General features: G+C 41.2%; 1 protein-coding gene across 2 annotated transcripts in view; it reads left to right on the plus strand.

Moving 5' to 3' along the window:
• The window catches only part of mtpap (mitochondrial poly(A) polymerase), a 64,211-nt gene extending 40,631 nt beyond the window's left edge, over positions 1 to 23,580 (plus strand). For both annotated transcript variants that reach the window (XM_087987472.1, XM_043690565.2), the window contains exons 5-9: positions 165 to 376; positions 592 to 818; positions 10,880 to 10,969; positions 17,794 to 17,867; positions 22,295 to 23,580. In XM_087987472.1, the coding sequence (XP_087843598.1) occupies positions 165 to 376; positions 592 to 818; positions 10,880 to 10,969; positions 17,794 to 17,867; positions 22,295 to 22,675 (984 nt within the window). In that variant the 3' untranslated portion in view covers positions 22,676 to 23,580. The remainder of the gene's footprint in view (positions 1 to 164; positions 377 to 591; positions 819 to 10,879; positions 10,970 to 17,793; positions 17,868 to 22,294) is intronic.
• Positions 23,581 to 25,749: the final 2,169 nt, after the last annotated feature.

Here is a 25,749-nt window from a genome sequence, read left to right on the forward strand (position 1 = left end):
AGTGCTTTTGAATTTTAGGCTTCCAGGTCCATGACTACCTCTTTCTCTTTATCTTTGTATTGGAAATTGTTTCAATGTATGCTGGAATGGTTACACACCAGCATGAACCTTCAAGTTGTCAGTATCAGTGATATTGTTTACTCACTACCTTTGTTTGCTTTTAGAAAAGAAGTGTCTTCTCCATGGAATATCAAACAAAAAGAGTGGCATCAGAACGGGTGGCAACACAAAATACCCTTTCAGTGATAGGCGAATGCATTGATCAGTTTGCCCCAGGATGTGTAGGAATACAGAAGATACTCAATGCTCGTTGCCCATTGGTGCGGTTCTCCCATCAACCATCAGGATTTCAGTGTGACCTCACTGCCAATAATAGGTAAGGTGTACCAAAATCAAATTGTGTATTCCATGCTGTATGTCCTGTGAAACATTGCTTAATTCCATACAGTTTTACATTAATGTCAGTATAATTACGTAGAGAATTGTAAAATTTATTTTAATTTTATTTTCTGGTTCTAATTGGCATAATCTGCAGCCAGAGGAGCATATGCCTTTGAATTAATTTTTAACAATCTGTTCATTTTACTACAGAATAGCTATGCGAAGCACAGAACTCCTTTATATTTATTCTAATATTGATCCTCGCGTACGGGCTCTCGTCTTTGGTGTTCGGTGTTGGGCCCGTGTTCAAGGGATTACCAGCAGTGTTCCTGGTTGCTGGATCACTAACTTCTCTTTGACCATGATGGTTCTGTTCCTGCTGCAGAAAAGAAATCCACCAATTATACCAACATTAGACCAGCTCAGAGACCTAGCAGGTAATGCAAGTCAAGAGATTTCAATATCCTTTACGTGGTGGGACTGTACAACATTCATATCAAAATCTTCAAGTCATAGGAGGAAATTTTCCCTCATCATTACTATGCCGCTTCCTTGAAAGAGCAATCCGCTTGATTCTGTTCCTCTATTTTAACAATTATTCTGAGAAGTTTCTTTCTCAACTTCTTAAGTGTTTCTTGGGAAGCTGTTGGTTCCACCACTGTTGCTGTATGTGTAATAACAAACACTTACATAGAAGTAAATTTCATATAATCTCTCCATTTATATCTGCAACCAGAGAAAAATGAAAACTGTTTTTATTTACCTGATAAAATCTGTTCTTGTAAAAAAAATAGCAAATTGATTTACAAAAAGTTATTTGTTTATAGGATGCAGATGTCACTGGCTAGGCTAGCATTTATTGCCTATCCCTTGTTGATCATTCAGAATTAACCTCCAGTGCTGTAAGATTCTACAATTCGAAGTAGTTTAACTCATTTTTAACTAATATTCAATATTAACTCTTTGATTCTGTCACCCGGCTGTAAGTTCTACAGGGAAGAGAACAACATAACTCTTGATACCAGGATAGACAGGAACTCAGCAAACCTTTTGGCAGTCCCTGAGTTCAATGGAATTGGTCATTCGAGGTGAGGTACTCAATCAGGTTTTCTGGACCTTGCTGATATTTACATGTGCAGGGGTGATATAAGCATAACCTGTGGAAGGAGATAAATCGAGGTTTGCTTTGAAAGAGGATGTGAATGTGCCCGGCTCTACCTGTTGAATTTTCTTAAAATTTTGAATGGTACAGCAAAGAAGTTAAGGAATGAAATACAGAAAAATATGAAGAAGTGCATTTTTGCAGAAAGGATGAGAAGAGGCAATGTAGACTGGCACATTTTTAAAAATGTGTGCTGATCAAAGCGACCTGGTGAATGTGCATCAATCTTTGAAGGTGAGAGTTGTTAGCAAAGCATATCAGATATTGAAAATTCATAAGCAAAGGTATTGAGTATAAAAACAAGCAAGGAAATAATGCTAAACCCTTAAAACTTTGGTCAAGTCCCACATGGTATATTGCATCTTGTTCTGATCACAACAGTTTAGGAAAGATGTACCATCCTTAACTCATTTCAGAGAAGATTTGCTAGAATGGATTCAGGTTTTGGGTATTGTAGTTTTAAGTTTAGATTGGAAAGGTTGCGGTTGCTGTCCTTGGAGAAAGGAGATTGACAGGAAATTTGAGAGAAGTGTACAAGATTGACTTCTTTAGACAAGGTAGGCAAGAAAAACCTCTTCTCATTATATGATTGTATAGGGATTCAGGGACACAGATTTAAGATTTTGGTCAAGAGATGCAAGAGGGAAGTGAGGCAGAATCTTTCTGCACAGTGAGTGGTAATGACCTGGAACGTGTTGTCTGTGATGGTGGATGCAGAAACAATCAGCTGTATTTTAAAAAGAAGTCAGATGGGCAGTCGAAAGAAATAAACTGTCAGGACACAGGAATGAAGCAGGCAGGGAGACTGACTGGACAGTCAGTGTGCTTTCATGGACTTGAAAGGCTCAATCGATTCCTTCTGTGCCATTAATGACTCTTTGATATTCAAAGTCCAAATCCATAAATAAAGTTCACAGACTTTGTTAGGGAACATTATCATTAATCTTTAATTATGTTACACCACTTTGCTGATTTACATTGACATCAGAAACGGCTCTTTTTAACAGAGTCATTTAGCTCATCTGAACTGGCATTCTGAAGGAGCAGTTCAGCTGGTGGTACTCCAATTCTTTTTGCCTGTAGCTTTTTTTATTTTATTTTCAAATAATAATCTAACTCTCTGTTGAAAACCTCCATTGACCCTGCCTCCTCCATACCCTTAGGCATTGCATGGCAGATCCTAAGACTTCACTGTGTAAAAAGGTTTTTCGTCATGTCGCCATCGCTTCTTTAAACCTATGTCCTTCTGGTTCTCAATTTTTTTTCCCACCAATAGACACAGTTTTTCTCTGATACTCTGTACAAATCCCTGATGATTTTGGATGGCTGCATCAAATCTCTCCTCAAACTACTCCAAGGAGAATAGTCCCAACTTCTCCAAACTATTTACAAAACTCATCGCTAAAACTATTCCCATGAATCTTTTCTGCACCCCCTCTCAGACTTTCACTTCCTTCCTAAAGTATGGTGCCCAGAATTGGGAAGAACACTCTAGTTGAGGCTGAGCTAGTACTTATATAGGTTTAATTTGCCAGATTTTGGATATTATGCCTTTTTTGATCATAAAATATATAGGACCCCGTTGTAACTGCTGTCACAACCTTCCTGCCACTTCACATGATTATGCACCACCTGTACCCAGGGTCCACTGCTCCTGCATCATCTTTGGAATAGAACATTTCATTTAATATTATTATGTGTTCCTCCGAATAAAATGAATCAATTTACACGACATTGCATTAAATTCCGCATTGTCTTCCTATTCCGCGTTCCTATCTATGTCCTTTTAAAGTTCTACACTATCCTCTTTGTGGTCATTTAAGTAGTAAGTGACTTAAAAATCTCTAATCTCCCCATCCAAATATTAACAGAAATCTGTGTTTTATTTTTAATTGATTGAACTTCATATTCAAGTCCCTATTTATGTAAAACCAAAATAGAATAGGAATTGGTTGTCATTTATGCAAAGAATGAAAAGTCATAGAGATGTACAGCATGAAAACAGACCCTTCGGTCCAACCTGTCCATGCCGACCAGATATCCCAACCCAATCTAGTCCCACTTGCCAGTACCTGGTCCATATCCCTCCAAACCCTTCCTATTCATTTACCCATAAAATGCCTCTTAAATGTTGCAATTGTACCAGCCTCCTCCACATCCTCTGGTAGCTCATTCCATACATGTACCACCCTCTGCGTGAAAAAGTTGCCCCTTAGGTCTCTTTTCTTTCTTTCCTCTCTCACCCTAAACCTATGCCCTCTAGTTCTGGACTCCCCGATCCCAGGGAAAAGACTTTGTCTATTTATCCTATCCATGCCCCTCATAATTTTGTAAACCTCTACAAGGTCACCCCTCAATCTCCGACGCTCCAGGGAAAGCAACCCCAACCTGTTCAGCCTCTCCCTATAGCTCAGATCTTCCAACCCTGGCAACATCCTTGTAAATCTTTTCTGAACCCTTTCAAGTTTCACAACATCTTTCCGATAGGAAGGAGACCAGAATTGCACACAATATTCCAACAGTGGCCTAACCAATGTAACAGCTTCCTCATTTCCCCTTCCCCCACCTCATCCTAGTTTCAAACTTCCAGCTCCACACTGTCCCCTTGACCTGTCCGGACTTGTCCGACCTGCCTAGCTCCTTTTCCACCTATCCACTCCACCCTCTCCTCCCTGACCTATCACCTTCATCTCCTCCCCCACTCACCTATTGTACTCTATGCTACTTTCTCCCCACCCCCACCCTCCTCTAGCTTATCTCTCCATGCTTCAGGCTGTCTGCCTTTATTCCTGATGAAGGGCTTTTGCCCGAAACATCGATTTTGATGCTTGTCGGATGCTGCCTGAATTGCTGTGCTGTTCCAGCACCACTGATCCAGTAACCAATGTCCTGTCCAGCCCCAACATGACCTCCCAACTCCTGTATTCAATACTCTGACCAATAAAGGAAAGCATACCAAATGCCGCCTTCACTATCCTATCTAACTGCGGCTCCACTTTCAAGGAGCTATGAACCTGCACTCCAAGGTCTCTTTGTTCAGCAACATTCCCTAGGAACTTACCGTTAAGTGTATAAGTCCTGCTAAGATTTGCTTTCCCAAAATGCAGCATCTCACACTTATTTGAATTAAACTCTATCTGCCACTTCTCAGCCCATTGGTCCATCTGGTCCAGATCCTGTTGTAATCGGAGGTAACCCTCTTCGCTGTCCCCTACACCCCCAATTTTGGTGTCATCTGCAAACTTACTAACTTTACCTGTTATGCTCGCATCCAAATCATTTACGTAAATGACAAAAAGTAGAGGACCCAGCACCGATCCACTGGTCACAGGCCTCCAGTCTGAAAAACAACCCTTCACCACCTCCCTCTTTATTCTACCTTTGAGCCATGTATTCCATGAGATCTAACCTTGCTAATCAGTCTCCTGGGGGGAACCTTGTCGAACACCTTACTGAAGTCCAAATAGATCACATCTACTGCTCTGTCCTCATCAATCTTCTTTGTTACTTCTTCAAAAAACTCAATCAAGTTTGTGAGACATGATTTCCCAGGCACAAATCTATGTTGACTATCCCTAATCAGTCCTTGCCTTTCCAAATAGGGCAAAGTGGCACAGTGGTTAGCACTGCTGCCTCACAGTGCCAGAGACCCGGGTTCAATTCCCGACTCAGGCGACTGACTATGTGGAGTTTGCACATTCTCCCCATGTCTGCGTGGCTTTCCTCCGACAGTCCAAAGATGTGCAGGTCAGGTGAATTGGCCATGCTAAATTTGCCCGTAGTGTTAGGTAGGGGGTAAATGTAGGGGAATGGGTGGGTTGCGCTTCAGTGGACTTGTTGGACCGAAGGGCCTGTTTCCACACTGTAAGTAATCTAATCTAATCTAATCAAATACATGTACATCCTGTCATTCAGGATTCCCTCCAACAACTTGCCCACCACCAAAGTCAGGCTCACCGGTCTATAGTTCCCTGGCTTGTCTTTACCGCCCTTCTTAAACAGTAGTACCACGTTTGCCAACCTCCAGTCTTCCGGCACCTCACCTGTGACTATCGATGATACAAATATCTCAGCAAGATGCCCAGCAATCACTTCTCTAGCTTCCCACAGAGTTCTCGGGTACACCCGATCAGGTCCTGGGGGTTTATCCACCTTTTAACCGCTTCAAGACATCCAGCACTTCCTCCTCTGTAATCTGGATATTTTGCAAGATGTCACCATCTATTTCCCTACAGTCTATATCTTCCATATCCTTTTCCACAGTAAATACTGATGCAAAATATTCATTTATTATCTCTCCCATTTTCTGTGGCTTCACACAAAGGCCGTCTTGCTGATCTTTATGGGGCACTATTCTCCTCCCTAGTTATCCTCTTGTCCTTAATATATTTGTAAATACCCTTTGGATTCTCCTTAATTCTATTTGCCAAAGCTATCTCATGTTCCCTTTTTTTCCCTCCTGATTTCCCTCTTAAGTATACTCCTACTTCCTTTATACTCTTCTAAGTATTCACTCGATCTATCCTGTCTATACCTGACATATGCTTCCTTCATTTTCTTAACCAAACCCTCAAGTCATCCAGCATTCCCTATACCTGCCAGCCTTCCCTTTCACCCTGACAGGAATATACTTTCTCTAGATTCTTGTTATCTCATTTCTGAAGGCTTCCCATTTTCCAGCCGTCCCTTTATCTACGAACATCTGCCTCCAATCAGCTTTCGAAAGTTCTTGCCTGATACCGTCAAAATTGGCCTTTCTCCAATTTAGAACTTCAACTTTTAGATCCGGTCTATCCTTTTCCATCACTAATTTTAAAAAGAAAAATTGAGAGAATCTAAAATAAAATGAGAACTTCACTCTTTTATATATGCATGTCTCTACGTTTAGATTTTCAGAATTTATTAGGTAACTGTGATCCATTACTTTTTTCGACAAAATATTTTCTTTCATGCTGAATCGGATTTATATTGAGTGCAATATGACTAGGATGAGCTAGTCTTTTCCTCATTTCAATCCACACGCTTTCTGTTTTTAGAATTAAGGATGTTTGTCTGACTCCAGTGTAGACAAAAACCTATAATTGGTTATCTAACTCTAGGAAAATGTCCAAAATATCAGCTGGAAATTTATCTCTGTTCCTAGGCAGATACACTGAGAATTGCATATTACCATGGAGTTACATTTATCTACAATAAATAACATTGTCATTGCAGCAAGGTTCTTATTCAAGGCAGTTATTTTGAGTAGACCGCATAAACCTAATGCAAAAATTTAATGACATAATTACTGTCACCTCGGAGAATCTTTCTGTTGTAGTCATGTATGGTTTAGAGTTTGTTTTCCCAGAAATCAGACTTCAAGATGATTGGTGAGGGAAGACTCTCCAGTAAGCTTTAATTTCCTTTACAAAAGCCTGCACAAAGTCAAAACTCACACGACACCAGGTTACAGTTCAACAGGTTTATTTGAAACCACAAGCTTTTGGAGGCAGCTAGTGAAGAGTACGCCAGACGTCCTCATGCCTGAGGAAGGAGCAAGGGCTCCGAAAGCATGCAGTTTCAAATAAACCCATTGGCCTATAACCCAGTGTCATGTGATTTTTGACTTTGTCCACCACCGGCACCTCCAGATCATACATCAAGATCATAGCTGATCTGCCCAAGGCTTTCAACTCCTCATTTATGATAGCCTGGCATTGCTATCAACTCTCTGATAATTCAAAAATTTATCAACCTCTAAATAAATAAATGGTTTAGCCTCCACAACTCTCTGGGGTAGAGAATTTCAGATAATCACTCCCCTCTGGGAGAAGAAATTCCATCACACCTCAGTTTTCAATTAATGTCTCTTTATTCTGTGCTATGTCTTCTAATTGGAGATTCCCTCAGAAATGGAAACATCTTCTCAATATCTACCCATTGTAAAGCCCTTTCAGAATCTTCTCGGGGGTATTCCTTAGCAGTGCAACCAATGTATATTTGTTCTTAGAAGGATGTAGGTGATTGAGAAAGTAACGGTATAAGAAATCATCCTTAAATCCCAATGTTGTAGTTTTCAAAGATGGGACCCTTTGCGTATGTTGTGAAGTTAAGAGTCCTGAACATTCTGCAGAAGAAGCATAATTTTACAATGTTGTTTGAGTTACAGCAGCTTTGAGAATAAAATGTGGAATGACAGGTGTTTTAAATCGAGAACAGTTTTCAGATGTATGATGAATGTGCCAATATCAGAAGAGGTGACTTTAAGAATGCTGCAATTAGATTCTTAGATTAAAAGGAGGAAATGTAACAAAAGAACAACTTGGTGGTACTACAAGTCACTATTGGAAATGTTTTTTATGCAGACTTGAACCAATGACAGACTTGCACTCTGTTTCATTATGCTCCTACTTCTATTATTTCACAGTTTAATGTTTCACATAGATCATGGTAACACGGTTGAAATGGAGGAGAGTTTGGTCATACTATGAGACTATTTCCAGTCATGTCCTGTTGAGAGAAGTAAAGATATATTACCCATGCTATTATTAAAGGGGTAAGAGTCCAAAGTTTTATCCACCCAAATTGCCAAGGTTATAAAATGATCTGTTTTTCTATACAATCATCAAGATTCAAGGATGACCATAACGATATAAACAATACTGGAGTTATTCAGGTTGGACAGCATCTGTGGATAGAAGCAGAGGTAAAGTTTTAGGTCTGCTGACCCTTCTGATGAAGTTAATTTGCTTTTCTCTACAGGTGACGCTTGACTTGAGTTCTGCTTCTCTCTGTACATGCTGCTTGACCCGCTAACGCCAGCATTTTTAAAATTCAGATTTACAGCATTTTCAGTATCTTGTTTTTCCATCATAACTACATTTCATTCTCTTTCTGACTTCCCAGTTCACATGTTGCCTTTCAATACTGAGCCATTGCTAATCGTTTTATTAGGAGAAAGTGAGGACTGCAGATGCTGGAGATCAGAGCTGAAAATGTGTTGCTGGAAAAGTGCAGCAGGTCAGGCAGCATCCAAGGAGCAGGAGAATCGACGCTTCGGGCATGAGCCCTTCAGGAATGAAGAAAGTGTGCCAAGCAGGCTAAGATAAAAGGTAGGGAGGAGGGACTTGGGGAGGGGCATTGAAAATGCGATAGGTGGAAGGAGGTTAAGGTGAGGGTGATAGGCCAGAGTAGGGGTGGGGGGTGGAGAGGTTAGGAAGAAGATTGCATGTTAAGGAAGGTGGTGCTGAGTTAGAGGGTTGGGACTGAGACAAGTGGGGGGAGGGGAAATGAGGAAACTGGAGAAATCGGAGTTCATCCCTTGTGGTTGGAGGGTTCCTAGGCGGAAGATGAGGCGCTCTTCCTCCAGCTGTCGTGTTGCTATGGTCTGGCGATGGAGGAGTCCAAGGACCTGCATGTCCTTGATAGAGTGGGAGGGGGAGTTGAAGTGTTGAGCCACAGGGTGGTTGGGTTGGTTGGTGCGGGTGTCCCAGAGGTGTTCTCGGAAACATTCTGCAAGTAGGCGGCCTGTCTCCCCAAGGCCACATCGGGTGCAGCGGATGCAGTAAATGATGTGTGTGGAGGTGCAGGTGAATTTGTGGATATGGAAGGATCCCTTGGGGCGTTGGAGGGAAGTAAGGGGGGAGGTGTGGCCGCAAGTTTTGCATTTCTTGCGGTTGCAGGGCAAGGTGCCAGAGTGGAGGTTGGGTTGGTGGGGGGTGTGGACCTGACGAGGGAGTCACGGAGGGAGTGGTCTTTTCGGAACACTGATAGGGCAGGGAAATATATCACTGGTGGTGGAGTCTGTTTGGAGGTGGTGGAAATGACGTCGGATGATACGATGTATATGGAGGTGGGGTGGTAGGTGAGGACCAGTGGGGCTCTGTCCTGGTGGCAATTGGAGGGGCGGGGCTCAAGGGCAGAGGACCAGGAAGTGGGGGATATGCGGTGGAGAGCATCGTGGGGGGAAATTGCGGTCTTTGAAGAAAGAGGCCATCTGGGTTGTTCGATATTGGAACTGGTCCTCCTGGGAGCACATGCGGCGGAGACAAAGGAATTGGGAAAATGGGATGCCGTTTTTACAGAGGGCAGGGTGGGAGGAGGTGTAGTCTAGGTAGCTGTGGGAGTCGGTTGGTTGAAAGTAAATGTCCGTGTTGATTCAGTCGCCCGAGATAGAAATGGAGAGGTCTAGGAAGGGGAGGGAGGAGTCTGAGACGGTCCAGGTAAATTTGAGGTCGGGGTGGAAGGTGTCAGTAAAGTGGATGAACTGTTCAACCTCCTCGTAGGAGCACGAGGCAGCATCGATACAGTCATCGATGTAGCAGAGGAAAAGGTGGGGGGTGGTGCCAATGTAGCTGCGGAAGACGGACTGTTCCACATATCCTGCGAAGAGGCAGGCATAGCTGGGGCCCATGCGGGTGCCCATGGCTACTCCTTTGGTTTGGAGGAAGTGGGAGGATTGGAAAGAGATGTTGTTCAGAGTGAGGACCAGTTCAATCAGTCGAAGGAGGGTGTCAGTGGAAGGGTACTGGTTGGTACGGTGGGAAAGGAAGAAGTGGAGGGCTTTGAGTCCAGGTACATCCAGTCCCTGTACACCTCCATCCTCCATCACGAAGGACTCAATATTGGGGAGACAGGCCGCTTACTTACGGAACATTTCAGAGAACACCTCTGGGACACCCGCACCAACCAGCCCGTGGCTCAACACTTCAACTCCCCCTCCCACTCCTCCAAGGACATGCAGGTCCTTGGACGACTCCATCGCCAGACCATAGCAACACGACGGCTGGAGGAAGAGCGCCTCATCTTCCACCTAGGAACCCTCCAACCACAAGGGATGAAGTCCGATTTCTCCAGTTTCCTCATTTTCCCCTCTTCCCCCCCCCCCTTGTCTCAGTCCCAACCCTCGAACTCAGCACCACCTTCCTAACCTGCAATCTTCTTCCTGACCTCTCCGCCCCCACCCCCACTCCGGCCTATCATCCTCACCTTATCACCAGCACCTTAACCTCCTTCAACCTATCGCATTCCCAACACCCGTCTCCCAAGTCCCTCCTCCCTACCTTTTATCTTAGCCTGCTTGGCACACTTTCCTCATTCCTGAAGAATGGCTCATGCCCAAAATGTCGATTCTCCTGCTCCTTGGATGCTGCCTGGCCTGCTGTGCTTTTCCAGCAACACATTTTCAGTTCTAATCTATTTATTATGCAAGGATCTTAAGGAACTGCAGAATTTACAGCCCAGAAGGTTATTTAGCCCATTGTATCTGTGCCAATAAGGAACTTGAGCTGGAGTTGCTAATTGTAGTCATGTTTCCCTGCCTTCTACTTAATTGTGATAATGACTCTTCTTTTCCAGAAGCAGAAGATGAATATATCATTGAGAGTCACGACTGCACGTTTGTTTCTAATAACAAAATAAAGCCTTCCAAAAATACAGAAACACTAGGTAAGCAAGAAGATTTAAAATTACCATATGAGTTGAATGCAACTTGTGGCAGAGTGCTAGAGTTAAGTGAATGAAGGGGAGGAAGAAAAGTGATGTTCTTTTTGTTTTTCGTAAACTCTTTCCTTCAGCCTCAGGAATTGGTTCTTACTTTACTGTAGAGGAGGAAGCTGGTTATTAGGTGAGTATATAATTGTCAAAAATTGAAATATGAAAACACAACTAAAGTTTCATAACTTATTTCTGAGCGCATATTAAGGATGGAAGGGCAACTGATATATGACGGAAGGATGTGTATGCTTTGGAGAGGGTACAGAAAATGTTTACCAGGATGTTGCCTGGTTTGGGATAATTTAGTTATAGACTGGGTTTGTTTTCACTGGAATGCAGGAGGTTGAGGGGGTAACCTGATATAAATTTATAAGATTGTGAATAGCATGGATAGAGTGGAAAGTATGAAGCTTTTTCCTAGGGTGGAGGGGTCAATTACTAGGGCACACAGGTTCAAGGTGCAAAGGGGAAAGGAATTTTAAAAGAGATGTGCAAGGGGATGTTTTTCACACAGAGGGTGGTGAGTACCTGGAACGTGTTGCCGGAGGATGTGGTGGAAGCAGACACAATAATAACATTCAGGAAACTCCTGGATGAATATGTAAGTAGGAAGAGAATAGAGGATCCTGTAAATGAAGACAGTTTTAGCATGGAAGGGCAAAACATGTTGGCTCAAGCTTGGAGGACTGAAGAGCCTGTTTCCGTATTGTATTATTCTTTGTTCTTCTCTGTTCTTGAAGGAAAGCCAATTACTGACAGGAGTTGGGACGTCCTATTGAGGTTGTACAGGACATTGCTGAAGCCTCTTCTAGATTACAGTGCGCAGTTCTCGTTGCCCTGTTATGTATTATTAAAGTGGAGAGTGTTCAGAAAAGATTTACCAGTATGGTGCTGGGAATAGAGAGTTTGCGTTATAAGGATAGGCTGGGACTTCTTTAACTAAAGCATAAGAGGTTGCAGGGTGACCGTATAGAGGTTTATAGAATCATGAAGAGCATAGACAAGGTGAATAGCAAGGGTCTTTTTCCTAGAGTGGGGCAGTTCAAAATCAGGGGACATATTTTTAAGGTGAGAGGACAAAGATTTAAAAAGGACATGAGGGACAATTTTTAGACTCATGTGCAATTACAGCATTTAAAAGACATTTGGATAAGTTTATGAATAGGAAGGATTTGGAGGGATGTGGACCAAACACAGGCAGGTGGGGCCAGTAGTTTGGGAACATGATCGGCATGGACTAATTGGACCGAAGGGTCGCTTTCCATGCTGTATGATTCTATGACAGCTGCAGTATATGGGAGTTCCTGGGCATTGTTTAGTCCAAAGCAGCAATTGGACTCGAGCATCTTTGACTCAGTTTATGGGCTGGAGGTTGAACTACAGACACTGCAACACATTTAAGGAGGGAGAGCATTCCCTGGCTTCTTTGTATCAGGAGGTAATCACATCTGTAGTTTGGTCAGTTTTCAGGGAAAGAGTATGACTGCAAGTGAGACAGGTAAAGAAACAGGAATTTCAATCTTTGCAGTTGACCAACAAGTTTGAGATTCTTTTAACTTGTTTAGATGAGAGCAAGGGCTACATGGTGAATGAGCGAGTTGACCATGGTACAGGAAATCATTCAAGACAGTGGAGCAAGAGGAGATGTTATGGAAGTAGGGGACAGTACAATGCAAGGGATTGACACCAATGGTGGTGGTGTTAAAGGGATTAGAACAGTGATTATCCATGAAAACTGCTCTTTTTTAATACAATCTATTTTTCTGTACAATCATTAGTATTGGAAGAATAAGAATGACCATATCTATAATAAAAACAAAATGGTGGAGTTATTCAGAAAGTTAGGCAGCCTCTGTGGCGAGAAACAGCGTTAAAGTTAAAGCAGAATAAAGAGCATGTGTCAAGATTGTTGCCTGACTGTTGCCAGGTTTTGTGTCTGGAAAATGGGACTAGTGTAGTTTGATGTTTGTCATTCAACTTCGGCATGGTGGGCCATAGGGCCTGTTTCTATGCAGTAGGGCTCTATGACTCTCTCTGTTCAGGGCTGGGGAGGAACTTGTAGTGAGAGCAAGGACGCAATTCGCTTGATCCATGTTGGTACCAATGGCATAGACAGGAAAAAGGAGGTACTACACTGACTGTGAGGAGCTAGGTTCGAAATTCAGAAGCAGAGTCACACAGTCATAAGCTCTATTATTTAAGCCATGTTCTCTGACGCATCTCATCCACGCCCCGCACTCTGCCCTCAAACCACACAACTCCAATTGTAACAAGGACAGAACCCCTCTGGTCCTCACCTTCCACCCTACCATCATCCGCTGACATTTCCGCCACCTCCAAACGGACCCCACCATCAGGGATATATTTCCCTCCCCACCCCTTTCCGTTTTCCGCAAAGACCGTTCCATCCATGACTACCTGGTCAGGTCCATGCCCCCCAACAACCCACCCTCCCCTCCTGGCAGCTTCCCCTGCCACTGTAGGAATTGCAAAACCTGCGCCCATACCTCCCCACTCACCTCCATCCAAGGCCCCAAAGGAGCCTTCCACATCCATCAAAGTTTCACTTGCACATCCACCATTGTCATTTATTGTATCCATTGCTCCCGATGCGGCCTCCTCTACATTGGGGAGACTGGACACCTTCCCGCAGAGTGCTTCAGGGAACATCTCCAGGACACCCGCACCAATCAACCCCACCACTCCATGGGCCGAACATTTCAACTCCCCCTCCCACACTGCCGAGGACATGCAGGTCCTGGGTCTCCTCCACTGCCTCGCCACCTGATGCCTGGTGGAATAATGCCTCATCTACCACCTTGGAACACTTCAACCTCAGGGCATCAATGTGGACTTCACCAGTTGCCTCATTCTCCACCCCCAACCTTACCCCAGTTCCAACCTTCCAGCTCAGCACCATCCTCATAACCTGTCCTACCTGCCAATCTTCCTTCCCAGCTATCACCTTCATCCCCACCTCCATCCACCTATTGTATTCTTGATTACCTTCTCCCCAGCCCCACCCCCTCCCATTTATCTCTCCACCCCAGAGGCTCCCTGCCTCAATCCTGATGAAGGGCTTTTGCCTGAAACGTCATTTTTTTTTCTTGCTCCTTGGATGCTGCCTGACCTGCTGTGCTTTTCCAGCACCATTCTAATCTAGACTTTGATTTCCAGCATCTGCAGTCCTCACTTTTGCATCTGGAAAATCAGCCTTAGTGAGATGAATGCAGAGCTCAAAGACTGAGTCTGCTAGAAATGGGTTCCGATTCATGATCACTGGATTGGGGCACATTTGTTACGAATGCTTCAGTTTTATTCTTAGCACATCAGTGCAACAGATAAGGCTGAAGCTTTCTTGACACTCTCCGGCCGGAAATGTTGAGTGGATGACCCATTTTGGGCCTCGTCCCTAGCATCATAGATGCCAGCCTTCAGTGAATTTAATTCACTCCGTGATATCAGAAAATGGCCAGAGACTTATACTGCAAAGGCTATAGGCCCTTACAACATTCTGGCAAGACTTGTGCTCAGGGAACTTGCCATATCACAAGCTGCTCTGGTACAACTACAACACTGGCAACTGCCCAGAAATGTGGAAAATGACTCCGGTATATTCTGTTCACAAAAAAGCAGGAAAAATCTAATCTTGCCAATTACTGCCCCAGACTACTCTTGATAATCAGCAAAGTGACGGAAGGTCAACAACAGTGTTATCAAGCAGCACCTGCTCAGCAACAGCCTGTTCGCTGATATACAGTTTGAGTTCCACCAGCGCCTCACAGTTCCTGACCATATTACAGCTGGACAAAAACCTGGACAAAAGAGCTCAATTCCAGAGGTGAGGCGAGAGTGACAGCCCTTGACAACAAGACCACATTCAACAATGTGTGGTTTCTAGGAACCTTAGCAAAACTGGAATCAATGGGAATCGGGGTAAACTTTCCACTTGCTGGAGTCATACCTGGCACATAGGAAGATGGTTGTGATTTTTGGATGTCAGTCATCTCAACTCCAAGACATCTCTGCAGACGTTCCTCAGGATGTTGTCTTCGGTTGCTTCTTCCCCCAATCATGAGGTCAGAAATGGAGATGTTCGCCAATGATCAAACAGCGTTCAGCCCCATTCACAATTCACCCAATACTGAAGTCTCTATCCAAATGCAGCAAGACTAGGATAATATTCCGGTTTGGGCTGACAAGTGGCAAGTAACATTCATGTCACATAAATGCTAGGTAATGGCCATGTCCAATAAAAATAAACTAACCATCACCCCATAACATGCATTGACATTACCATAACTGAGTCCCATACTGTTAACAACCATTGATCTGAAACTCAAATGGACTCGCCATATAAATACAGTGGCTTCATGAATAAGTCGGAGGCTAGGGAAGAAGCAACATCAAGAAGTTTGACACCATTCAGGCAAGGCAGTCCACTGAATTGACACCACATCCTCAAGTGTCCACTCTCTTCACCAGCGATGGTCAGTAGCATCAGTATGTATGATCTACAAGTTGTGCTGCAGAAATTTGCCTATATCCTTAGACAGCACCTTCCAAACCTACAGCCACTACCATCGAGAAGGACAAGAGCAGCAGATACAAGGGAACACCACTACCTGCAAGTTCCCCTCTAAACTACTCACCATCCTGACTTAGAGATATAACACTGTTCTTCACTGTTGCTGGATCAAAATGCTGGAATTCCTTCCCTGACCGCATTGTGGGTCTACCTACAGTGCATGGACTGCAGTGCTTCACCACCTTCTGAAAGGCAACTAGGTACAGGCAATAAGTACTGACCAGTCAGTGAGACCCACATCCCAGGAGAGAATTGAAAAAAAAGCACCTCTATCTGATCAGTGCTGAAGCCAATGTTCTTGCTAGCCATATAGATAGGGAAGAAGAGAGGGTGTTAAATTGAATTGTGGGGACAGAGTTAAAATTGGGAGAGATGTGTTAACTCCAAGAGTAGAGTCATAGCCAAAGAGAATGTTTATTAATGCTAGAAATAATGACAGGAAGGGATAGAGAATGTAAATCTAAGAGTTAACTAACATGGCCTGTTTAATTCTAGTTAGGACTAGAATTTAGAAAGCAAGTAAAAGAATAAACCTGAAGATGCTACATTTGAAACTAAGCAGGTGAACTGACAGCATAATTAGAAATTCATAAATACAATCTGGTACAAGTTGCAGGGTCTCAGATTGAGAGCTGAATCTTGAAGAACGAAGGACATTTAAGACTGATTCTGCAGGGATGAAAATTACTACAGCCAAATTTGCAGATGAGACATAAAATAAGTGAGAAAATAAATTGCAATGAAGGATTGAGAAATTTACAAATGGATATAGATAGGTTAGATGAGTAGTCCAAAATTCTGCAGATGACGTTTAAAGTGGATTTGTAAGCTCATGCATAAATCACAGAAAACTAGTATGCAGGTACAGCAGGTAATAAGAAAGGTAAATAGAATTTTGTATTTATTGCTAAAGGATTAGGGAATGTGAAAGTATGCATGTGCTACCACAGCTATATGGGTATTAATGAAACCATACCAGGATTGTTGCATACAATTTTGGTCCCCTTACTTGAGAAGGGATTAGATTAGTTTAGGTTAGATTGGATTTGATTCCCAACAATGTGGAAACAGCCCCTTCGGCCCAGCAAGTCCACACTGGCCATCAAAGAGTAACCCACCCACCTCTGACTAATGCACCTAACACTATGGACAATTTAGCATGGCCAATTCACCTGACCTGCACATCTTTGGATTATGGGAGGAAATCGGAGCACCCGGAGGAAACCCGTGCAAACTCCACACAGACAGTTGCCCAAGGCTGGAATCAAACCTTGGACCCTGCTGCTGTGAGGCAGCAGTGCTAACCATTGTGCCGCCCCTATATAGTTGCACTGGAGGCAGTTCAGAGAAGGTTCACCAAGTTAATTCGAGATGAGGGATTTATCTTTTGAAGAGAGATGGAACAGTTTCGGCCTGTACTCTTTGGAGTTCACAAGAATGAGAGGAAATCTAATTGAGATATAGAAAATTGACAAAGTAGACATATATAGATGATGTATCCTCGCAAGAGGCAATCTAGAATGAAAGATCAAAGTTTTAGGATGGGGATAGCAGATGAGAAATGGCTGTGGAATTCACTATCCCAGTGTGGTGGATGCTCGGACATGGAGTAAACTTAAGGAAGAGGTAGATTTTTAATTATTAATGGATTGAAGCATTGTGGAGAGTGGGGAGGAAAATGGAGTTGAGGCCAAGATGAGATCAAATTTAAATGGCAGAGCAGATCAAGGGGGTGAATTGCCTAATCCCGTTCCTAGTTCTTGTTTAAAAGAATGGAAGGCAGGTCAGAAAATAGTTTCCTGATGAAGGGCTTAGAAACGTCAATTCTCCTGATCCTCAGATGCTGTCTGACCCTCTGTGCTTTTCCAGCACCCCACACCCGACTGATCTCCAGCATCTGCAGTCCTCACTTTCCACTAGGTCAGAATATTGGACAGAATATAAAACCTGCAAAGAATGACTGACAAAACCTAACAGGAAAAGAGAAGACAAGCCAGATCATAAGAGTTTCTATAAATACTTCAAGAAGATTTAACAAAGTAAACATTGGCCCTATAGAAGGTGAGACTGAAGAGTTAATGATGCAAAATAAGGAAGTGACGGATGAACTAAACAGGAATATCTTTATGAAGTGACTTGCCATTCTGGTATGTAAATTAAATAATTTTAAGTTTGGATTTCTCAACAGAAGAACTTCTGCAAGAATTCTTTGAATTTTATGGCAATTTTGCTTTCAATCAACTGTCCATCAATATCAGAAAGGTTAGTATATTGCAAACTTTGACTTTTTTTTATTTTCTAATGTGAAGTAGTGATCTAGTTTTGATCATGCATTACATGACTGTTATCATGAAATCTAAAACAAGATCTAAGTCCATCTTATGCATTATTATTGGGAGTTTCAGTATGAATCATGGGAGCAAGGTAAAATTAGGAATGTTAGGTCAACTCAAAGGTAATGTGTTAGTCAGAACTTAAACTTTACAAATGTTCAAAGAACTACCTTTAAGGAGAGCCCTAACTGAAAAATTGAACTTGGGTTATCTTTTGAATGAATTAACTACAAAAGTAAAATTTGTAACCTTTGCTTTATGCATTCTTGGGATGTGGGCTTTATTGGCAAGGTCAACATTTATTGTTCATGCTTTTGAGAAGATGGTATTTTCAGGCAGCCAGCTAGATATGACGAAAGCCACAGATTGCAACTGATGTGTGATTGAGTTTACAGGGCAGATCTCGAAATGAGTAGAGTTAGTCAGTTTTTCTGCAGCTGTTTAGAGACCTTTCAATAGCATTTTGCCCTCACATCATTTAATATTGTGCTACTTATTCCAATGATTTATCTTTTGCATTTTAACTTCTTCTTAAACACAAAATGTTTTTGGAAATGTTACATTTTAACAATTATTAAGCACAAATTAATGAAATTTTAAAGTTGAACTTGGAAACTTTAAATACACAAATGAAATGCTTGATGTTTTAGGAATAAAATTGAGTAAGAATGAATTATATCAGAATACATAGCCAATCAAAGTGCTTTGCAAATCATGAATTGAGTGTGAAGAAACTAAATTCAGTGCTTTGTAATAATAACCTTTGACCCACCTGATCAAAACTTTGTCAACATTCTTGGACTATTCAGATCATGTGATGTTTGTAGTTATGTTTTTGTGTGTCCTAGCTTTAAAATATCATCCAGGTTTAAGGTTAAATCCACCCTTTGATTTAAGGGTGGTCCTCAATAATTTACCAGTAGCTGCAAGAAATGGTTGAAAACAATTAGGGTAATATTATTTGACATAATCTATTTTAGAATTGGCAACAAATGAAGAGCCACTTGTATATAATAAACCAAACAAATTTGTGCTTTAACATTAAAAACATGAATGTTAATGATGACATCCTGCTGATACACACATCTAAAGCAAGTGTTTGCAACTCAAGGGACTCCAGTTAAGGACTGGAGTGTGAGCTCCAGAATTGCACTGATGCAGGATCCTCATTTATTATGACTCCCATCTCCTACAGCTCTCCACAAAGGCCACCTTGCTGATCTTTGAGGGGCCCTATTCTCTCCCTAGTTACTCTTTTGTCCTAAATGTGTTTGTAAAAACTCTTTGGATTCTCCTTAACCCTATTTGCCAAAACATTCCTGATGAAGGGCTTATACCCAAAACATTGATTCTCCTGCTCCTCGGATGCTGCCTGACCTGTTGTGCTTTTCCAGCACTACATTCTCAACTCTAGTACAAAGGAAGGTGGTTGTCGTTGTTGGAGGTCAGTGTATGTGTCACTGTCTTGAGTTATTCGTGCAGAGCAGATGGAAGAATGTTACAGACATTACGGTACTTGTTACCAGTAGGGTTCATTCTGTAATTGAAAAGTAGATTTTGAGATTTTGGCTCAGCAGGATGATTGAAAATCTTTTGCCCTGGTTCCTTTCCCTGGTGGCTGGCAGGACTCGGTTTAAAAGAATATCTTATCCGTTTCCTTACGTGCAGCGCAGTAGCATTTATTGGCTGCTCTCAAAGCGGAAACCATCACAGCACACTACATTAGAGACATACAGAAAGCCAGCATAGACTTGGTGAGTAGACTTATGTCGGCCCCAGGGCTTAATTTCCTTCCCCAGCATGTGTTTATTCCTGAAATCAGACTTAAAAGCTGGGGATTGCTTGTGATCCCAGTTCTAGCCGCTGCTAGCATTGCCCGAACAACGCAGCTGCCAGCTGTCTGAGGCAGCATTTCATCTGAGCAAAGGAATGAAGCTCTATCTCCTGTCAATTAATGCTCTGTGGAATGTCAAAAGGCTGTAAGGCTGCTTTGATTGGCATGGGTCTGTTCCCCAACACATTTTTAAGGTAATGAAATAGGAAATTCCACCATCCAGAAACTTCTGCCCTATCGCTGTGACTCTGTTTCTCAGTGAGTCATAGAATTAACAAAAGGAAACCGTGCTGACTCTCAGGCTGGAGCACAAGTAAAGGCACAGAGGAGAAGTGAATAGCAGTTTCAGGTGGAGTGAAAGGAAACCAAGGCGACTGGGAGAGGGGGGGATGGATGCACACTCCTGAAATTCTTTTCCAAGAGATTGTAGATAAGTAGACTTCACTTATACACAGCCATTATTAAATGGCTTGAGAGTACTACTTCACCTCTGTTTTAATACCATAAGTCTTGCATTGTTGCAGTATATTAATTCACCAGTAACAAATATTTTTAGAAAAGTTGGAATAAAGCTTCTTTTAGTTGACTGGTATAATGCGAGTTACATTTGTTTTGTAATGTAACTCCGCCTGCAGGATTCAACATTGGTGGGATAAAGGAGCTGTTATATAGCTTGTAGAATACCAGTTCGATAGATGCTAGAACATCCCATCTGTTAACTTGGGGTCTAATTCTGTGAAATATCTATTGAAGAGCCAATTTTACCATCGAGCAGATGAATCGGGCGATCATGTGCTCATAGATGTCTAAATATTTTATATTCATTTTGCAATGAAATTGCAAATAAATTCAGCAAATATAGCATTAAATATGCAAAAATGCATATCACAGTGTTAAAATGTATCCCAACCATTTGATTTTTATCTGATTTATTATATGAATGGTGATGGGTTGGGAAAAAGGAAAGTGCAGTGAGGCCTAGTGTTCTTGTACAACAGTCCCTGAAAGTAAACATTCAGGTACAGCAGGCAACAAAGAAGCCAAATGTAGGCCTTCATAGTGAGAGGATTTGAGTACAAGAGTGCAGATATTTTGCTGCTATTGTACAGGGCCTTGGTGAGATCGTATTTGGAAATATTGCATGCAGTTTTGGTCTCCTTTGTCTGAGAAAGGATGTTCTGACTGTAGAGTGTGCAGTATGTATAAAGATTGAATCACTTGGGAATAAATCCACAGGAATGTTTTTTAAAAAATGTAGGGAATGTCATAGAAACCTATCAAATTCTAATTGAATTAGACAAGGTAAACATAGGAAGGATATTTTCTAACTGGGCACAGTCTCAGGATACTGGGGGGAGGCTATTTTAGACTAATATGAGGAGAAATGTCATCATCCAGAGACCAGTGAGCCTGGAGAATTCTCTGCTACAGAAAGCCGTGGACGTCAAAGCATTGATGTTTTCAAGAAGGGGGTAGATATAGTTCTTGGGGCTAAGGGTATGGTGAAAAGTGAGAACAGAGTTGCATGATCAACCATAATCTTATTGAATGGTGGAACGGCCCACTTCTCTGATTTTCTATGTTGCCATGATTCCTGAATAAGAGTAATTAATACAGTCTAGGATATTTTTGTATTGGTCAGTTGGTGCATTTGATTCATTTAAATATCGGACTTCTGACTTTATGAAGTGAATTTTGATAAATTGATTGCTAATTTGACAGTTAGTTATTTTTGAAGTGAAATAGCTTTTTTGGGTAAATACGATGCTTTGCATAAGTAATGTCTCATGAAAAGTAATAAGGTATCTTTAGCATCTTTTTAATTCCAAGGAACACAGATGCAACCTCTGTGTAATGTTTCATCTGGAGATCAGAAGTATTTTGAGTTATTCTGCAGTATCATAATTAAATATATATTAAATGAACTGGTGTTTGAACAAGTGTCATGTGTAGTTTTCATTTAGACTGTAATATTAGCATAAATACACCCCTGCTATTCTTAAAAACAGGAACTATATGTGGGTGTTTATACAAGAATGCTATGTCAACATAACTTTCAGGTTGCTATTGCATCATTCCTGAACTATTTGGACTGATCTCTTGGGTTAGTAGTTCACTTAGTTAATGAACATACCAAAAGCCTACATTGCTAATTTAAATGAGCTTCGAATTCCAAAGCTGCAGATCAGTTAATCTCTGGAAAAACTCAAGTTTGCTTACTCATGGCAAAATAGCTTCATTCATTCTCGGGGATAAGCAGGTTTTTTTTCTGTTCTGAGTCCTATGTTAATGATGGGTGGCTAAAAGGAATCTAAATCTTTTTACATTAACTGCATCAGTATAGGATCTTTTACAAATTCAAGATAGCTAATTTCTTTATTTACACTTGTAGATTTCTGGTAGTTCAGGATTCAGCTGTTTCTTCTCCCATCTGCACTACACTGCTCCAGTACCCGGGACAGAAATAAACTGATAGGATTTATATAAATTAATTGTTATTTTTCTTCTTGTAATCATTCCAGGGGAAAGAGCAACATAAACCTGAAGCCTCTCCACTTTACATTCAGAACCCATTTGAACAGGCGCTGAATGTGAGCAAGAATGTCAATCAAACCCAGCTGGAGAAGTTTGTGACTGCAGCAAGAGAGAGCGCGTGGCTATTACAGCAGGAACGGCTAAAACAACCAGTGTCCAAAACCAAGCCATGGGGACTAGCAACCTTGCTTCATCCTTCCACACAGTCCTCTGGAGGAAGGAGCAAAAAGCAGAGACAACCTGCTAGTGAGAGGATTAGAAGTTTGTTGGATTCACTAAAGACAAACAAACAGACTTCTGGCTTTTTAAATGGTCAAAATACTAGGAGAAGACACATCTGCACAGTTGCCTGGAGCAGCCCTTTATAAATAAAGTTAACTAATGTCTGTATAAATGTTACTTCACCACCACAAGGACGAAGACTGCAACAATCAAGACTGTACAAATCCAGTAATTTACACGTGCTGCTAGAATTGTTTAATGATAGTCAGTTAGCAGTGAGAGTTTATTTGATTTAAGTTTTGAAACTTCAAGTCTGAATCTGTTGCAATGGAGAATAATACATAAACTGGATGATGCTGTAGCTAAGTAGCTAATAATTTGAAGGCAAACATTTTAAGAGTTGGAATCAGCAGATGACCTAAGCAACTATTCCTACATGCTTCTTTCTATTCATCCAGATGAAAGGTACTGGTGTGTCCAGACTGTTTTTGAAAGCTTCTGAATTGAATGTAAATTTATATTAGCTGCAACTACATTTTAAATAAACTACTGGAACATCACTAAATGTTTATAATCTTTTTAAACATCGATTTCTTTATCTTCATTTCCAATTGGATCCGTGAAATTAAAGTAGCTCTTAATTTTACAAATCATATATTACCTTTCACTTGGACTGAAATGAGTAATCCACTTGATTTATAATTACTTCAGGATATTATAAATGTTTCACTACTTTTCCTCATTAAAATCCAGAAGGAAGAGCTGTGGCAGAAGTAGAACTAATTCACTCAGCTTTGTATAAATTGATCAGTTCAAACACAGTTTAAGGAAGTAGTTCTAGAGTGGAATCATTTGCTGATTTTGCGAAGACGTCCAGATGAAAATTGAATCAAGTATTGAACATTGGACTTCCATGTGGATTGACAAAGTATCTTTGAAGGAAAGCAAAAGCCATGATCACTGACCAGATAATTCTGCTCAAATCAATACATTTAATTACTAAAGAAAGCAAACAACTTATGATGTCATAAAATGCTTTACAACCATTGAAGTACATTTGCCATGAAGTTGTTATAATTTAGGAGAGTAATTTGTAATCTTGAGTGAAGAGAACTGAAACATGATTAGAGCTGTCACTTTCACCATTAGACAAAATGCATTCAGCATGAAATACATTTATTAAAAAGGAAAGGCTATACTCCAATTTTAATTGAGACACTAATTCTGGTTTGCTTCTGGCTGTTTGTAGCTGCTTCTACCAGATGATCTGCTGTCATGTTATGTCACACTCATCTATCCTGTACTATCCTCTCATAGCCACTGCAATTCTTCTGCAACTACTCTGACATCCATCATCAAACTATACACCTAGGTTGACCCCTCAGCTGACCTCTACTTTGCACTCTGGAGAAGATCTCTGTAGCTTCACCTCTCTGATCAAATGGTGAAATACTGACTCTCCTTTTTGGATATCACTTTTTAGAGTTATTTTTTCTGTTATATTTTCAAGTGCTTCTGTCTTATAGTCTGCATATGGAATTTTCATACATTCTAGCTATCGCATTTGAAAAGGCTCAAGGCATATATGAAATTGGATAAATGTAGTATCTTAGAGATTTTCCATTACTACAAGCTTGAGTTTTCATATTAACACATCTTTATCTTCACAAAATTACTCCTGGCTATCTCTCTATCCCTATAGCTTCTTCCTCATATCTGCCACCTTCTGTTATCATCTGTTCTAAACGATCATGGGCTATAGTGAGGTTTGGGGCATAATGGGTACAGGAAGTCCATTGAGGCATGTATTGACAATGAGAGCAACTCACTGCATTTTTAATGCATTTGAATTGCAATTGATTATAAGGTAAGTTTCACACTAGGCAGCATGTGTTGCCAGAGGGATGATAGCTTTGTTAAATGCCTCAATAATGCCTCGCTAATGTTCTAAATAAATTTAGTTACTTGTTAATTTGTCGCCATCGACTTCAGATTTCATTCTGGTTTCTCCTAATTTATTCCTTCTGACTACCAATGTCTTTTTGATGTGCATTTAAAATATATATCTAAATTTCACTTGATCTACAAAATTTAGTAAGGTTTCCTTTGCCTCTGCAAAATCAGAAGAAACCTTGTAAAAAGAAATTTATAATTATATATCATTTATAATCATTTTCTGTGCTTGTGACATCCAGTATTTTAGGTTACTAATAATAAGTATGATCTAAATGTTTCTATATTGTATTTTCTCTCCTGGAATAGATTGGGTTTCATCTTGAATTCTGCACCTAATAATTAGTAACCATGAAAGTATTCCCAGAATATGTTGAATAACTAGGTACTGACAAAATATAAGAAATAATAGACCTCTCACTCCTACAAGCTTAGAAATTGTTTATGCTTTCTGCTTGTATGTTTATTCAATGACACTTGCTGCAATGGAACCTTTCTTATCTACATTCCCATTGTTTAACAGCATCTAGTGAGAGAAAAGCAGTTAACGTTTCGTGTTGAGTGCAACTTATTCAGAACGTTCTGTTCTGAAGAAGTCATAGTGGACTCAAAATGTTAATTCTGTTTCTCTCTGCTCCATTTCTCCAGCATTTTCTGTTTTTATTTTAGATTTACAGCATCACAATATTTGCTTTAGTCCCATTGTTTATCACCTGCCATCCTTTACTGAACGGAAACATTGTGAAATGAGTCATTTGGATTTTTGTTCTTTGATTTTATGCCCTTCGTGGAGACAATAGCATAATATTTGTTCACAATTTATTGGTCTTTGTCCCATGCCTACTGTTTGCTGAAGGTTAATTATGTCACTCCAAAGTTGCATAACTCATAATTAGTTATTATAGTTAATGGAGATAGTAGCAACTATTTACTTAGCTAAACTTGCAGTGGAGTGCTCCATGTGAAAAAGAGGCACCTGATCCCTTCCTGCTGTTCTGCTCACTTTCCCTTGCTCCTGAATTCCTCCCACCAGCCTCAAATAGCCCTGAAGAGGTCATCAATTCCCAACTAAGGGGCAAGGGTAGGCCAGCCTAGACCTAACCCATCCCACTGTAAAGTTGTTCGCTGTCAGGATGCACAATTGAGTGGTAAGAAGACCATTGGGGAATTTTCCACCCCTCCTTCCCCCAGCCCACTAGCGGGGGAACATAAAGTTCACTGCTGGATTTTTGCCTGTCAGGAGATCACATGGTTTATAGGTGGGATT

The sequence above is a fragment of the Chiloscyllium plagiosum genome, unplaced genomic scaffold, assembly GCF_037043375.1.
Source record: "Chiloscyllium plagiosum isolate Xiang-an unplaced genomic scaffold, Cpla_swu_hap1 HiC_scaffold_5, whole genome shotgun sequence".
In the NCBI taxonomy this organism is placed as follows: domain Eukaryota; kingdom Metazoa; phylum Chordata; class Chondrichthyes; order Orectolobiformes; family Hemiscylliidae; genus Chiloscyllium; species Chiloscyllium plagiosum.